Source organism: Copidosoma floridanum, unplaced genomic scaffold, assembly GCF_036245765.1.
Source record: "Copidosoma floridanum isolate Cflo_tuat_1 unplaced genomic scaffold, Cflo_Japanese_pri ptg000001l, whole genome shotgun sequence".
Classification (NCBI taxonomy): domain Eukaryota; kingdom Metazoa; phylum Arthropoda; class Insecta; order Hymenoptera; family Encyrtidae; genus Copidosoma; species Copidosoma floridanum.
In genome coordinates, this window is record NW_028321878.1 from 21,444,954 (window position 1) to 21,461,546 (window position 16,593).

At 31.9% G+C, this 16,593-nt stretch overlaps 1 protein-coding gene across 1 annotated transcript in view; it reads right to left on the reverse strand.

Moving 5' to 3' along the window:
- Positions 1 to 263: 263 nt before the first annotated feature.
- The window catches only part of zfh1 (Zn finger homeodomain 1), a 45,456-nt gene continuing 29,126 nt past the window's right edge, over positions 264 to 16,593 (reverse strand). The window contains exons 3-9 of the mRNA XM_014349246.2: positions 14,358 to 14,498; positions 12,462 to 12,915; positions 11,647 to 12,122; positions 10,813 to 11,235; positions 8,629 to 8,970; positions 6,633 to 6,798; positions 264 to 3,431 (exon numbers count right to left, since the gene is read on the reverse strand). Of these exons, the coding sequence (XP_014204732.2) occupies positions 3,238 to 3,431; positions 6,633 to 6,798; positions 8,629 to 8,970; positions 10,813 to 11,235; positions 11,647 to 12,122; positions 12,462 to 12,915; positions 14,358 to 14,498 (2,196 nt within the window). The 3' untranslated portion in view covers positions 264 to 3,237. The remainder of the gene's footprint in view (positions 3,432 to 6,632; positions 6,799 to 8,628; positions 8,971 to 10,812; positions 11,236 to 11,646; positions 12,123 to 12,461; positions 12,916 to 14,357; positions 14,499 to 16,593) is intronic.

The following is a 16,593-nucleotide window of genomic DNA, read 5'->3' on the forward strand; positions in this document are numbered from 1 at the left end:
CAAAGCTGTTTTCAAGTAACCACACAACATTTATTTGAATATTACCTATCCTGTTCCGGATTTTATATTCTATCCTTAACTTTTTTTTTTTATACAATCTTTCTCGATAAATGCCATTATTGTAATTATTATTATCATTATTGTTATAAATATTATTATCATTATTAATTTTCTTAGGCTTTTTTTCGCTTCTTAATATTAAATTTCATTTATCGAGATATATATATATATATATATATATCTATTGTACATAATAATGCGCTTTGCTTTCTCATAATATATACTTAACTTATAGTTGTATATTAATAACAATATCACTTATCACTCATTGTACGCGTAAATAAAGAGACGAATAAACTCTTATAAAATACATCTTGAGTATTATTCATCATCTCGTAAACATTGTGCTTCTTATTAATTTTGGCATATCTAGCGCATGGATCTGAACGAACTAAATAATATAAAAAGTTTTCCGAGATTTTTTACAATATTACGTCACGTGGAAGCATTTTAACATCATACATATGAACATTTTCTAAAAAAAATAGTGGGCCTCGAAGAGTACGGTGAAGAAGCCCCAATGGCGAGTGTCATACGTAAAATAATCGCGTTTCACCGGGCTCTGTTTCATTCCTCACATAAGTGTATATAAATATTATTTTTGTCTCAAGACACGATTTGTTTTTTTTTTTTTTTTTGATAAATAACATTAAATAAGTCAGTTGACGGTTTCCTTTGTCGTTATTTTATTTATTGTCCATACGTTGTCAACGGCTTGAAAAGAATTAAAGACAAAGCAAGTATAAAAATAGAATCAAACCAGATACTTTGATAAGTGAAAGCTAGACAATCATGAATGCAAGTACACAATAGTGTTCTTTGCACTTTGATGAGTACGGTATATATGTTTTCGCATTATTTTACTGAAAACAACGGAATGTGATCGGAGATTAATCGTATCTTACGTTTCGTATGAAAAAGCGCAAAATTTATGCAAGAACTGAGTAAAACTGATGTTCCACACGTGGTCAAACACTACATAAGGTTAATAAGTAAGTACTCTTGACGATTCACTTGTAAAAGTCTATATTATTTTTATTATTATTCTAAATTTCAAATGCAACTCTGTCAAGATGTCTTTAACTTTAGTGCTCACGCATGGCATCTTTCACCGATCTGCAAGGCCCTTTGCATTTTTTATGCTTATTAGTACACCTCTCTTGTTCGAACTTATTATTAATTATAGTCATGTATGGCACGCTTTTCAAATCAATTATACCTTGCGTGTTTGTCACTTATTAAAGAACTTTTTTTTTTCTTTCTTTTTTTAATATACGGCACTGATATACAATTATATACGAATCATTTTTTAAATTTAAGTAAAAAAAGGCTTTAGCTTATATAAGCTCACTGAATAAAAATTAATTGAAGACAATCCAATATGGATAATAAGCTTTGTCTATTTTGTGATTGGTGATAAAGTTTACAGCATTGATCAATCGAACAAAGTCCAATATTACTGTGGTTGAAGTAAAATTTAATCAAAAACAAAATCTGAGCTTGGAAAAAAAAATCAATTAGATCGAAGAGTTCAAATTATAACAGGTTCTGTTATTTAAAGCTGTTTTGTTTGTTGTTCATTATTAAGAATTTATTGTTCTCTCGAGTTTTAAATTTTCAGAAACAAAGTGTCTGTTATCGTTATAAACGTAGAAACAATATTATATATACATGTATCTTTTAAGTACTCGCGATTCTAAAAAAGTTCGGAAATAATAAAAACGATTAAAATTGTTAAAAAATTTTGGGAAAAATAAAAAAATAGTTTACGTATTCAACTTCACTCTCTTTGAATGTTACTGTAGGAAAACGAATCATTTGCTCATAGCAAAAACATTATCGAATCAGCAATACTCAGATTTAATCGAGCATCTAATAAAAATAATGAAAATCAATAAAATGAAGCATTACCGTGCACCTATGTAACAAGTGACTTTATTGTTTAGTATTGTCATTAAGAAATCTCGTACAGCAAAATCATTCAACGATAAACTTATTGGTAATTTAGAGCCCGTCTCAAGCGTTTCACTTCTAATGGAATGAGTGTAAGTCTAATGACTTTTTTCTGATTACGACTGAAATTTAAATAATGAAATACAAAAGCCTAAAATCATTGTATAGAGGTGTAATTCATCTTGGCTTTGGTCTACTATCCTGAAGAAAAACATCACTGTATAAAATTGTAATGACTATGCACCGAAAAGAAACAAATTTTTTATTATGTTACATCGGACAAGCATGAATAGAGAAAATAACTATAACAAATACTTCAATGCATGCAAAATATCATAAAAAACATTATAAGAATGGAAAAAACGAACCGATAAAAACAAAAAGAATCTAACTACACATTTTCAACTAAAAGTTTGATATTTTTTTGCACCTTAGCATCTGCAGTGCAAATATCATTTTTTTCAACATTATATTTCTGCACATTACAATTTTATATGTACAATGTACACGCAGCCGTAAACATCTTCCTAAATTAGTTTCCCCGCACTAGTAAAACAGCGCGAAAGCGCGAGGATATTCGAGCCCCCACCCTGAAAACCCTCACATAGAGCAATCGTTTTTTTTTAATTTTTTTTTTTTCTAACGAATTTGTACATTAATTAGTGTCTTATTATTGTCATGGTATAATATCTCGTCAATAAAAATAATAAAATATGATGAATGCTGTATCATCGTATTATGTAATAGATTATTGCATTATGCTTTTTTGGTACCGTTACGTCATTTGGTTACTCTGCGTTACCTTTTGTTTCGCCTTTTTTTAGGGGTTCTTGCAACTTTGGACGCTTAGTAATATCTCATAGTAAAAAGAAAAAAAAATCATATAACGGTGAAAGGCTGCTTATAGCAAGCCACTTCTTTTTCTCTCGATTTTTTAATAAACGTATATAGTTGTCTCCGCCACCTTCTACAAGCTTTTGTTCGAATCTACATAACGTTTGAAAACAATAATTAGTTAGCGTTTTTTCGTCGCTCAACTCTAACATGAAGCTGCATGCCTGCCTGAGACGTCCTCAAGTTTTTAATGTTTTTTTTTTTTTTTTTTTTTTTTTTTTTTCCTAAGCTGGCTTCTTTTCACCCTGTCTTGTTCTTTCTCACAACAGCATGCTAGGTTATTCCAGTGCGAAAATAAAGAAGAAGAAGTTTAGGACTACCTCTGGTGGCCTATTCTCTGTAAGGCTTGCAGTACGAGTATCGATGGTTCATGTGTTGGCTGTAGGAGCCAGAGTGGGAGAAGCGCTTGAGGCACTTGGAGCACTGGAAAGGTTTTTCACCACTGTGCAGCCGCTTGTGTTCCGTAAGGTGATGCTTGTGTTTAAATGCTTTCGGACACTCCAGACACTTGTATGGCCTTTGCCCTGAAAAAATATTTGTTGAAAGTCAAGTCTTGTTAGCCTTTATTGCTGTTTGGATGTAAAATAATACCGTATATTTATTTTTTATCAAACTAACTTTCAGCTTAAGGTTATGTATTCTACATAGTTTCTGAACACAGTTTTTATCATGGTCGTAGCCACACGAGTTTGAGAGTTTTTTTCTACAAAATTATTCATCGGGGTCCTTGTAACAAGGTTCTTTTAAATATGGAAGCTTATGTTGCTAAGTTGAGGATATGATATTGTAAAAATTAATTTTTTTTAATTAATACAAATCTGACCAAATTTTTTTTTTAAACTTATTTCAATGCAGTTATAAATTAAGCATACTTTCTCACTTTTAATTTAAAACCATGGATCAATGATCGCTTGAAGATAAAATATACTGACATACTTTATTTAGAGTATGTAAAAAATGTTATGTGATCTGAATTCTTTATGAAATTTCACACGCTCATTGACATATTTGTCAATGTGTGGCCGTAAAACTTATATTTTACTCTGTAGAACAAAATTCAACGAACAAACATTTAATACATGTAAAAAGTATTTCATCAGTCATTTTTTTTTCAATTTTGATGTACCTTGTAAATTATTTTTTAATGATCACTTTAAGAGATTCTGGATTTAATTTATCCTGAGTTGTACAATTATAAAGCCTAAAGTTACTAAGGATTCATTCAAAGAAAGAGCGATATTGGAAAAGTTATGAACAAATCTACTGCTCATGGATATTAACATGGAGAAGATTACTGTCTTCTTTTTGTTTAAAATAATCAGTTTATTGTAAGTGACGTGAGAAATAGTACGAAGCGTGGCACAGTACTTTTTAAGTCAATTGATTCCCAAATTGTTTCTTTTCGATCAGAAATTGCGTGCATATATTTAAAAAAAATAAATGCCTAATGTTGAACTTTAAAATTTTTGATTTTTGAAAGCTCATCAAACATTTTTTTCCTTTGAAATTTTGCATTACAGATTAGAATTTTTTAAAAAAAATTGCATAACCTAAAAACTTTTGATAAAAACTGTGATAAACTAGACAATCTGAGAAATGTCTGAGAATTTTTTATGCCTGATTTGTTCAGTATTATTCAAGTACTGGCGAGCTAAACGAAACTTGGCCATAAGTGTCCAGAATTGGTATAATACGTACGATATAACGCTAGTACCCCCTTATAACAAAAAGATGCTTACAAAAGTAAGTTCACGCTCATGTCCTAAACATTTAAATTTTATACAATTTTCAAACTAACAGTAGATTCTTTTATCTGTTGCAACACATCACTGTTAAAAAAATGTGTATTAATTTTAATAACTATATATCGGAAGCAAATTTCAGTAACGGTTTTGAAGTTTAAGAACACAAGATTAAAATTTTATAAATAATTTATGAGTTTAATATCAATAGTGCAATTTTAAGAACTAGTATGTGTAGAAAATTTATAAAAAAAAGTATCAATTATTTCGGTATCAACATGTAAAAGCAATAATCGTTTGTACAGTAGTTTCGAAATATATCTTTTAAAATAAAGAAGTATAGGACCGATCGAGTAGATTTCAAAACATGAATCCAAAGACAAAAAAGTGTAACAGAGAAAAATGAATAAAAGTAACGTTGAATAATAAAAAGAAAGACGACAAGAAACGAAATATATAAAAACACAATTGAATAAAGGAACAATTATACAACACTACATCAACGTACAATTGCGGTCCAAAAACTTAACGGTTTCCAGAAAAAGATTTAGAAACATTTTTTCTTCCTTTTGATCTAAGTTATACATAAAATTAGTTTGATCCATATGTCTATGCCTCATTTATTCATAAAAAATATAATTAAACGATTTCATATCTGACTACTTAACCAGACATCAATACTCACTTTAATCTTAAAAAGCATCTTAGAACAGCGTGCAACATAAAAAAATTATAAGAAAGAACTTTCCCCATGCAATACCAGATTTTACTGGGTCATTAATTCGAATTTCATATATATACTGTAGAACAACTATAATCGCAATACGGTACCTGATACAAAATAGCGCGTCAGTTTTAATCTTACACCCATTTGACATCTGTATTTATTGATAGGGTTTGACAAATATTCTCGAACATTTAAATGCTTTGTTACATTCATTTTAATCTGTTATAGCAAAATGATCGATGCTTATCAAGTATTAAGCTTATTTCCTGTTTCGTAGCTTCATTCAACAACTTTTTACGCTAGGTCCCAAGTGTCGGTTGATCATGATGCCAAGTAACACAGGTGGCTTTTACTTAGTTAAGTTTTTGACTGTACCAATTAGTGTGAGTTTAGTTAAGTTCATTGCATTGCAATATATTCATAACAAGATGTAAGGATTTTGTCCATTTGTCTTAGTTAGAATTGACTGACAGGGTTGTGTTCCACAATATTAGTCAGTGAATTTCAGTCTAACTGATAAAATCTCCTATAAGCCAGGTGCATGATAGATGTTAAATCTTGTGGAAAAAAAATAATTCAAGTGGCCGTCACTGATAAATTGACCATAACAACTCATAAACCACAATGATAACGTGTCTAGTGCCGCCAGCCCTCCTCTCCAACTTAATCAACGCATCACATACATTGAAACATTTTTATTTTAATTGATACATCAGAAGTAATAATAAATTTTAATAATAAGCATATTAAGTACTGTGCCTATATAGATTGCCACCTTTTATTATACACTATGCAAAAAAAAACGGCTGCTTCAACTATTTTGCCCCATAAGATTAACTATAATTCCAATAAACTTTTATTAGAACCCCATGACAATTGAAATTGTTAGTTGGCTAAGTTGTGCTGCATGCTAGTGCTAAATTTTTCAAAAAATCAAGAGTTTTAGCTAAAAATAAGTTCAAACTTTAAAATTTGTCTAAATGTTAGGCCATAGTAGCGTGAACTTTGAATTAAGCCACTTCAAAAATGTTATGTATATAACTTTACTAAAAATGAATAGCATATTTTGCTCTACACGTAAAAAATCGTGAATAGTAAAAGAAAGTCGATTGGGTTTTGGGTCCACTAATCTCAAAATTTTGATTTAGGCTAATAAACATAAGTAATATTCAATTTCTAAGTGAACTTTAGGGTTACTGTGTGCCTTAGTGATCGTAAAACTAAGAAATGTAATCAGTTTTAAAAAACAAACTTACCAGAGTGTTCATATTTATGTCTTGTGAGAGAGCTGTGCTTGGAAAAAGTTTTGTCACATTGATTGCAAAAATACTGACCCTCTTGTTCAGTTTCTGTTTGTGTAGGTAGGTCGGTAGTGATTCTTACTTCAACGTGATTTTTAGTTTGTACAACTGGGGTTTCAGCCTGTTGAAAGTTAATACGTTTTAGAGGCAAGAAACAAATGCAAGCAGTGGGTACATTTTGGTTCATTCAAGGTAGCTCCCTACCACCGCAGAGCAAACGATTTATGTCGATTTATGAAGTTCCCTGATTAAGTATAACAATAAAGAAATAGTGTAATATAGAAAATGAGTACTCGTTAAGATAAAAAAACTCAGGTGTGGGTCTTGGAACCTCCGCCTAAAGTGAAACTTCTAACTTAAATGTTTTTAAACTTGGTATAACTGAAACTGAAAAAATTAAAGTACACCTAATTTTAATAGGTCTTAAAGAATTTTAATATTATTACGTATTCGAGCACGCGCGTGCGTAGAATACATATACTTTAATATACTACTTATGTTACACGTGATTAGCGCATTCTAAGTACCTACGTTTGTTATGATAAATGTAATACATGTACGTATTGTTGGTCATATAATGCAGAACAAAAAAAAAGTTTTCACCATACCGTGCCGAAAGAGGGTACTTTTGACCCATTACGCGGGACAAAAATTTATTTTATTTAAAATTACTATTCGTGCATTTAATATGACATCATATATGTAGAATGAATTCTTGTTGGAATCTTTTAATCCAACAAATAAAACTTTTTTTTTAGTTCTGGCTACTATAAAAGTAAAATAATATACTTTCTATTGCAAAGTTTTAATTTTTATTCAATTCGTTTTCAATTATCATTTATAATTTAATATTTAAACTTATCCGTGTTTTACTAGTTTCTACTAATCTCAAAATTAGGAATGAGAGTATAGGTTTCGGTCATGTGATAATTTTTCTTATAATACATCATAGAGAATAAAAAATGAACCAATTCATAGGTAGGATACGAAGGATGTAGCTTTGCCATTCAGATATGATTTTTATTATTTTCAGAATTATTACGATTATTTGTATGAATCCGTGTGATATATTTTTTTGCACCTCAATACTTATTTTGTACACGTGGAATTATTTTTGGCCTATCAAAATACGATTGTTTTTTTCTAATTTTGAGAGGTTATGTTGTAACAAAAGTTTTTCGACGATTTTGTCAACATTCGTACGAATGTTCTAAACATGCTATACTAAAAAAAATTTTTTTTTCGACTTATTCTTTTTTAGATACAGTCAAAAAACGATATTGAGGTTATGTTTGTGCATAGTCCAACCCCTCTCAGTTTATATGTTATGTAGTAACAAAAATTTTTCGAAGATTTCGTAAATGTCCATATTAATTTTCAAAAGACAGGAATCTTTTTCGTTTCTTATCCAATTTTAACATTGTAAAGCTTGTTCTACTCCACGCAATTTAACATTAGATCACCGTGAGCAATTAAAAAAAATATTCAATGTGTAATAAATTAGTTTAATAGTTTATAAGAAAATATAGGCTTTCCGCAAGAATCAAATTTTCTGCAAATTCAAGAATCCATGCAGTAAAGAACTGCATTTATCTCATAACGCATTAAATATTTTTGAAAATTTTCCACGGTGACATTATAATATTATTTAATTGTCCAAAGAGTAAAAGCTTTGAAAAATTAAAATTAGACAAAAAATCAAAAGTATTCTTTTTTTTGAAGTGCAATTGTAAAATTTAGAACTATACATAAATTCCAAATAGTAAATTTTATCAAAGAATTTTTTTCTAAGTCATAAAATAGCCATTTCTCGTACTAAAGTATTTATTTATTATTGTACTACGACAGACAGCTATATTAATAATTAAAAGTTTTGTACTCTATAGTAGTAGGGAGCCACCTCAAGAATTATTTTAACTTAAATGTAAGAATAAAAAAAAATAGCCAATACCTTAATAACAACTTCTACAGGAGTCATTGACTTTGTATCTACGGAATCATTAGTTTCTTCGTCTATTACAAGAGCTGATTCTTCCGCATCTTCCAACTCAACGTTATTGTTGACTAATACTTTCGGCACTACTACATCCTCTTTTGGGCAATAAGGCGAAGCCGTATGTCTACTTGAAGCGTCACTACTACCCTGTGGTGTTGAGACTATTCTGACGATTTCTTTTTTTGACAGGTCAAGTGGTTGATCATTATACATGTGACTGTTAAGGTTTGACAGTGGTACCAAACCTGGCATCTTAGCTTCTCGTCGATCTCTTGCTCTTGAATTTTGGAACCATACCTACAAATGTATCATATTCCGAATAATTATGTGATGAAAAACTTGAGAACGTACATGTTTTTGAAATTGAATAGTACATTTAAAAGAAGAAAAGGTCTTACAAGTAAAAAGAACTACTGTCAACTAATTAATACAAAGCTTTGTTACTATTTCATAGTAGTTTTTTTCTTTCCCGTAGAGAAATTATAGTAGAGTACTCTGGCAAAAACATGTGCGAGTATGGGCGTATGTATACGTGGGATCAGTTATTGGAGTCTGAGGATCCCCTCGATCGATTTTAATGAACCTTGGCATATTTTCGATGCATGAAAAAATTAATTAGACATTAATTATCGAAATATTTGTTGAGAAATCATCCATTAAAAACAGTGCAGACAGCGACTTTAGCACGCGGTCGTTCTGCTACGTCGATAAGGTCTGGGACCACACTGCTGTGTACCGACATCACCCTCCGATTTTACCTGCCGAGCGACACTTACATTTTTAATAGCAGAATAAATTACTTTTTTCTTATTTCGCGTATTTGCTTCAAATCTATACGATGACTTTCTTTATTTCCCACCTAAATAATTGTATTGGTAACAAAAAACAAAAAATCACTTCAACTTACTATTGACAAAAAATTGACGAAATTACGAACAACAAAAGGTTGTTTTTTGTTAATAACAACAAAAAATTGTTGATAAATTTTAAAAATCGGCTTAACAATAGAATACCTGGTGCATTTTGTTAACAATACTAATACATATGTAATGATTTAATATTAACAATAAAAAACGATTGCTTCCCTCATTTTTTCGCTAGGAAAAAACAATTTTCACCATGTAAAAAAAACCTATACATATACGTAAGATCATCAGTTGAAGAATTTTCGATTCAATTTAACATTTTTCGAAAAAATGCTCTATTTTCGAAATATTGCAAGGTACGGGCAATTATACATAGCTTTCCAACATTTTGGTAAATTTTATGCAACAACATAACGAAATTCTCTGGCTCATTGACAACAAACAAAGTGCAAGACATAAAAATTCAAATTGTTTATTTCAACGGTAATAAGAATCTTAAAACAAACGAGAAATAAACTGCGTCACACTGGAGGGAAGTGACAGGGTATTCCGAAATATTCCTAATTGAACACACACACGCGTTTAAGTGTACCACACACGCACACACACACACATAAACACGTGTACATCGCGCTAAAATTTTTGTTTGTTTGTTATATTTAATGGCTATGGGTGCAAATTAGATTCCAAAGTCCGAAACGCCACAATTCATGCTTTTTATAATGATAATTTACGAGGCGATTTTACTACAAGAGGGTCGCCCGACCTCCCGCCTCGAGGCACCGTTGATTCTTTCTGTTCCGACGGCACGGTATGCATTACACCTCGGACCCAGGCACCGTTGTTCTTTACTATCAGCATGGCACACTAATCATTACACCAGCTGACTAGGAGCTATCACAGTGATTAGGACTTGACATGTGGAAAAAACCACAGAGGTACCCGCGATGAAGTGGTGGAGCAGGGTCTCGAACCCGAGCCCTCCAGGTGGAAAGCAAGCGCTCTATCACTAAGCCACTGAGAGCTCATCGCGCTAACATGAGAGGTTATTTCACCTTACTAGCCAATACAAATCCATCGTTTAAATTAACCACGTGACGAACCGATGTCAGCACAGTATATTTATTTTATCAGAGTACTTTACTTTGAATCTATAATTCAGAAATCTCAACTGTCGTATGTTACCTAGATACATGATTTTTCGTCCATTACAAAACTTTTGCAGTTAGGAAACAAAATACGAATAGACTAAACATAAAATTGATCGACAAACCTGAACAACTCTTGTAGGGAAATTAATGTAGTTAGCTATCATTATAATCTCCTCTTTCTTTGGTCGTGGATTGATAGCGTAGTAACTTTTGAGTACGGCCAGCTGCTCATCGTCAATAAGTGATCTTGACCTCACTCGACGCGTAATTCCGTTAGCAGTGTTGTCTGGCTGGTGATGTTGTGGTAGCGTTGACTCCTCATCCTCAGTATCAGCCTCCGAGGTATGCGTTGATAAACGATTTTCGGCTTTACGTTTAAGTGCTCGGTGCACCGTTGTCGATGATATTACTGATGGTGAATTTATCTTGTGGTTGACGTTTTCGAGCTTAGCAACTAGACCCTCACTTGGAGAGTCGCACTGTTCTGTGGCCGACCATTCTACAGGATAATGCGTCATCTCACTTGACACTTCACTATCCTGATCCTAGAATTAAACGTTACCAGAACATTTCATTCAAAATTTAGTTTAAAATCATTCAGTACAATTTAAATTTGACGTTTGAATTGTGTATCATGATAATGGTAGAACACGCTTTAAACAAGTTTTAAAAACATGCGCAATTAGCTTTCAACTTGTAAAAGTATACTGCTAGGGTGTTTTGAAACATTAGGAATGTTTACATTTTAATTATTTTCACAGAATGCTAACTTTTCAAACATTACAGTAATATATTTAATCCCCATATTACCCCTAATGTGGACATATTGTACTAATCTAGATTTTCAGACATTTTTTACCCACACGTTGGATTTTCATCTTAATTTGAAACATTGTCTCTTAATGGCGGACTTACCATAATCTTAACAAAAATAACATGGAGCATAAAGAACTCACGTGAAAGTCTTCATCGACCTCTCGCTTGATGTGCATCAATGGTGAAGAGGCAAGCTTTCTCACGTTAGCCTCAAGCAGCTGCTTTGTAACAGAGGTGTTGACGGTTTCCAACAATCGTCTAACAGTGTCAAGTTCTTGAAACTGTTCCGGATGACGAAGGTGTAGGGGTGTCGTTGGTGGTATCAGTACTGGTGACTCTCGACCACCTTCAGTGCCCTCGGAGTCTGGAGCCGTTGTTGAGAGGCTGAGAGCAGTCTCGCTTTGTTGGCTTAGCACGTCGTAGTGCTCGATGCTCGTCTCATCCCCACGATTGTTGGCATGATGATTAGCATAGATGCCAGGTGAATGATTTGGCTGTGACTGCTGGTATCCCTGTTTCAAGTGCAGCTGGCTTAGGATCTTTCCAAGAGACGAGTGTAAAAAGTAGCTGCCAAAACCCATCATTTGCGGTAGTAGTGCAGGCATGTCATAAAAACCTGTGTCACAACAATGACATCGAAAATCAATTTACAGTCAGTTTTATTTTTAGGGGCACAGTTAGATAGGAATTAAATTTTATTTTGATTCGAGTAACTATATTAACTTTCTCATACGTTATAATCAATGAGTTGTAACAAATCTATTTATCTAATGATGTTAAACAATAAAGGTGCTGAAGACTTAAATTTCGTATGAAAATTTTCAACTGTTTCAACGCATGGCATAGTGGTCAAAACAATTATTCTAATACGAAAAGGTTTTGATACTATAAGTTTCACTATCACATTTTTTAATGGCGCACCAGGTTGATATGCAAAACAAAAGTTTGAGCGTACCAGTCGAATCACGCTGAGGGTCCTCAGAGGGTGATAGCTTGGGTAAAATCGGCCGAAAGGTGTTGTTGTTGGTGGTCAGCAGCTCAGCATCGTGCCTGGGCTGCAACTGATTAGACTGCTGTTGGGTGGACTTTTGTTGGACTTGTGGAGTCTGCTGTTGCTGAAGATTTAGATGCTCCTGCTGCTGCTGTTGCTGTTGTTGCTGTACAGGTGATGGAAGTGGTGGTGGTGCAGGTGGAGGTTGTGGTTGTGGTTGCTGCTGAGACTTTTTACCAGAGGATGGTCGCTCTCCATTGGTTCCAGTGCCAAGTACGGCCTGGCGCGATTTTTTTAGATTATTGACAAGACATTTCTTCGATGTCATGTGTGACGAGTACGAGCCTGAATGTGAGAAGCGCTTGCCGCAGTTGTTGCACTGAAAGGGCTTTTCCCCGCTGTGTATTCTCAAGTGCTCCTGCAACGTTAATTGAACAACGCGTTGCCTGTAATGTAATGTCGCAACTCGTGCTGACTTCATCTACCTCCCCCCTTTCCCACTACATCGTTTCCCCTCATTTCATTGCTTCTCCTATTTCTCTCTTTCTGATGCCATCCCCCTCATCTGTGACTCTCGGGGCTCTTTCTTTTCCCGCCTCTTCTTTTCAATTAGTTCGCCGTGCCTTACCAAGAAACCTTCTTAATTGCTCACTACATGCGGGATACAAACGAGCACAACTATTTCGTGTAAACTACCAGCACATGGGTTAAAGTTAATGGAAGCAACATTTTAGTGCCTGTTTTAGCTGTTCATTTTATTTATTTTTTTTTTTTCTTTACCTTTTTTTCCTATCACTCGTTCGTAAAGTTATTAACTATTTTTATAAAGAAAAAGCTTTGTGAATGACTCAGCAAAAAGTATAGAGCTCAAATCATACTTCACATAAACCTTAGAATATTTCTCACACGTTCACAATGATTAGTTGAAAGAGAGTCTGTAATGTATACAAGCATTTTTGAAGTTATACGTTAAACCTTCGAATTGAAATTTTAAGGATACAATAACAAAATAATAATCTGCACGTATAATCAGCAAGTAAGTGATATTGAAAAGTACAAAATGTAGTAGCTTTTTGTGGTCAATTATTTTTTGGTTTATTTGGAGAAAAGTGACTTAATGTCTTTATGAATGCTAAGATTACATCAATAAGTTATTCTTGGATCTATGGCCATTTTCTTTCACATAATAATTCGTGAAAAAAGTCAGTTTATTCTTGAAATGAATTGAAAAGTCTGAAAATAGTCGATTTCATTACAAGGGTGTGATCGGGGCATTCGATATCTCGCAAAAGTAAGCATTTTTTTCGATAATTCCCATAAAATAACCAAAAATAACGATAATGCGCATGCGCAGTTTAGGAATTATCGACAGACCCTTGGTGTGCACACTTTCCAAGCCAATCACGAAGCCCGAGGGTGCTTGTAAACCAACACTCGAAGGATCTTTATGACCGTCCCGAATGAATGAAAATATGTTTAAAGGCAAAACATGCATAGGAGACTTCAATGCATTTCCTTATACAGAGTTAATGTGCATTCTAAAAGAATGAATGACCCTCGTATTAAACAAATAAATATATGAACATAGTGAGGAGTAAACAAAAAAGTATATTTTTGTTTAATAATCCTATCTCATAGTTCATTTTTTAATACAATAAAAAGTACATTTCATAAGTTAAAGAGCTTATCACAATATTAAATGATCTCAACAATTTTAAAGTATATGAAATATTTTTCTGTAGTTAATAATTAATACGAATCTATGTGAGATGTAAATAATAATTTAACAAAAATTTATAAAAATTACAAGCAAAAGTTACATAAAGCAATGTATAAGTATTAATAAATTAGTTTAAATACCTTAAGATGGTGTTTAAATTTGAAGGCCTTTTCGCAATGGGGGCATTTGAATTTGCGAAGTATTGCACTTTCGTCATGGCTGATCATATGCCTTTGTAGTCTGTACACATTTGCAAAAGATTTGCTGCATATTTTGCATGACTGAAACAAAAATTATACATTCGTGGTAATCCACATATTAATAGGAACAATCATAAAAATCACGATTTTTATGTGTTTGTACAAGAAAATTTTTTATATTCTGGACAAACAGAAGAAAAATATCTATGATGTACAATAAAAAGACTAAAAAATGATGATTTACTATTAGGTATAATAAACATCATGTACATCACAATATGTGTATGCAATGTATACAAAGTAAAAATTAATAAAGACATTACAGATGAGTGAAGGGTAAAATGAGTATGTTGTTAACGGTTCTAAGTTAAGTCAGAAGCACACTGAAAAAATTTACTGTTTTGCGGAAATATTCAATTTAATCTAAGCAAGCTCAAATGGTTTGGGGATCGGAATAAAGAACAAAGGAAAATAAATGTACAAGCTAGGATTAAAATGCCGTGATATGATTGTCTTATGCAAAATAATAAGTATAGAACTCAAAAATTGGAGGAACATAGATAAACCTATATTATTGGAAATATCATTAGATAGAAAAAAAATCAGAGCTAAGACAGCTAAGCACATAGAGGTTTTTTTGGTTTAAGTATTAATCTACAGCTAACAAGAAAATACAATTTAAGGCTAGGTAATGGTCTAAAGTTAAGGGAGTAAATTGAAATAAATAACTATTATTTACATATTCCAGCACTTAAAAAAAAGTAATAATTTCCCGGCCTAATTTACTGACTGTTTATTTTAAACTAAAGAATCCTGTCAAATAGAATTGAAGATGTCTTAATAATCCTGGTTCTATCTTAACCTTTGCAAGTATTATTATTTTGTAAAAATATTTATGAAATCATATCGTGGCAATATCACTTGGCTTGATAATTTGTTACTTACTTAATTTTTGGAACTTTATTTGAGGTTTTGATTTTTTTTACAGCGTTGTCAGTTTTAAACAAGCCCTAATAATTAACGTCAATACATTTTAAAATATTTTTCAACAAGAAGTGTTGCCTAGCTAGTTTACATTTTCTGTTAATGATAAAGTTAGTTTTCAATCAAATGCGATACTCAAAATTAGTCTGAAAAGGTAAAAACCTACGTTTTTTAGCAGAAGTCTCGTTATGGTTAGCAAAAATATAAAAGGTAAGGACACATGTAAATATTGACTGAGACGACTAAACTGTATTACTAAATTATATTTATCTTCAGTTTCAGTTAAAGTTAACAATAATGTATAGCATTATCTATATTAAAATGAAACTGAAGCATTTAGAGGAATTTTATAACTGAAATAAAAATTGCGTACTTCTATTGACTCTGTTTTGTGAACTGACTCAGCTACCTCTTCTGTACTTGTTATATCTGTGTCTTTATCCTAGATTACACATCCTTATCTCTTTCTCAATTTCTCTTTTTTCATTCAAATTTTCTTACATTTATTTCAAAATTCTCTATACTTTAGTGGCTCAGTTCTGCAATTTAAGTTACTGAAGACTATGCTTTGCAACTTGATGTTTGCATTTTTAGTCCTTCCTTTAATATTATAATTATTTCTTTTTTCATGTCTAATGTATACAAATTACTATGAAAATTCACAAGCACTAGGTACTTTTCGAATTTTTTATTATAACTTTGTCATTTCTTCCTTTATCATCATTCCATACAGATATACATTTTAGTTTCTCTTTTCATATCATAAAATTGCATGCTCCAATTTTTTACATAAACTTTACTGTACTATTTTTTCTTTCTTTCATTGAATGGTTTAGTTTTTTGGTATGTTTGATTTTTTCATATGAGTTTATAATTCTTCTCAAGTACATTCTATAAAGTTCTCAGGTCCTTAAAACTAAGTTTCGATGATTTTATCTTTATCTTAGTATAATATAAAATAATCTACTTTTTAATTGTTTCTGTATGTGATACCAATATTTTTTTCACGTATTTTCCTTTTTAGGCATCTCTTTATGTCAATTTTCAAGCATACTGATTTAACCTATGGCTCCATATTTTAATATGCCTATATTTCCTTGAAACTATGGAATTTAATATTTTTATTTTTGACTCTTAAAGCTATTTATATTGTGTTTCTACATTTCTTATAATAAAATTTTGTAGTCTCCAG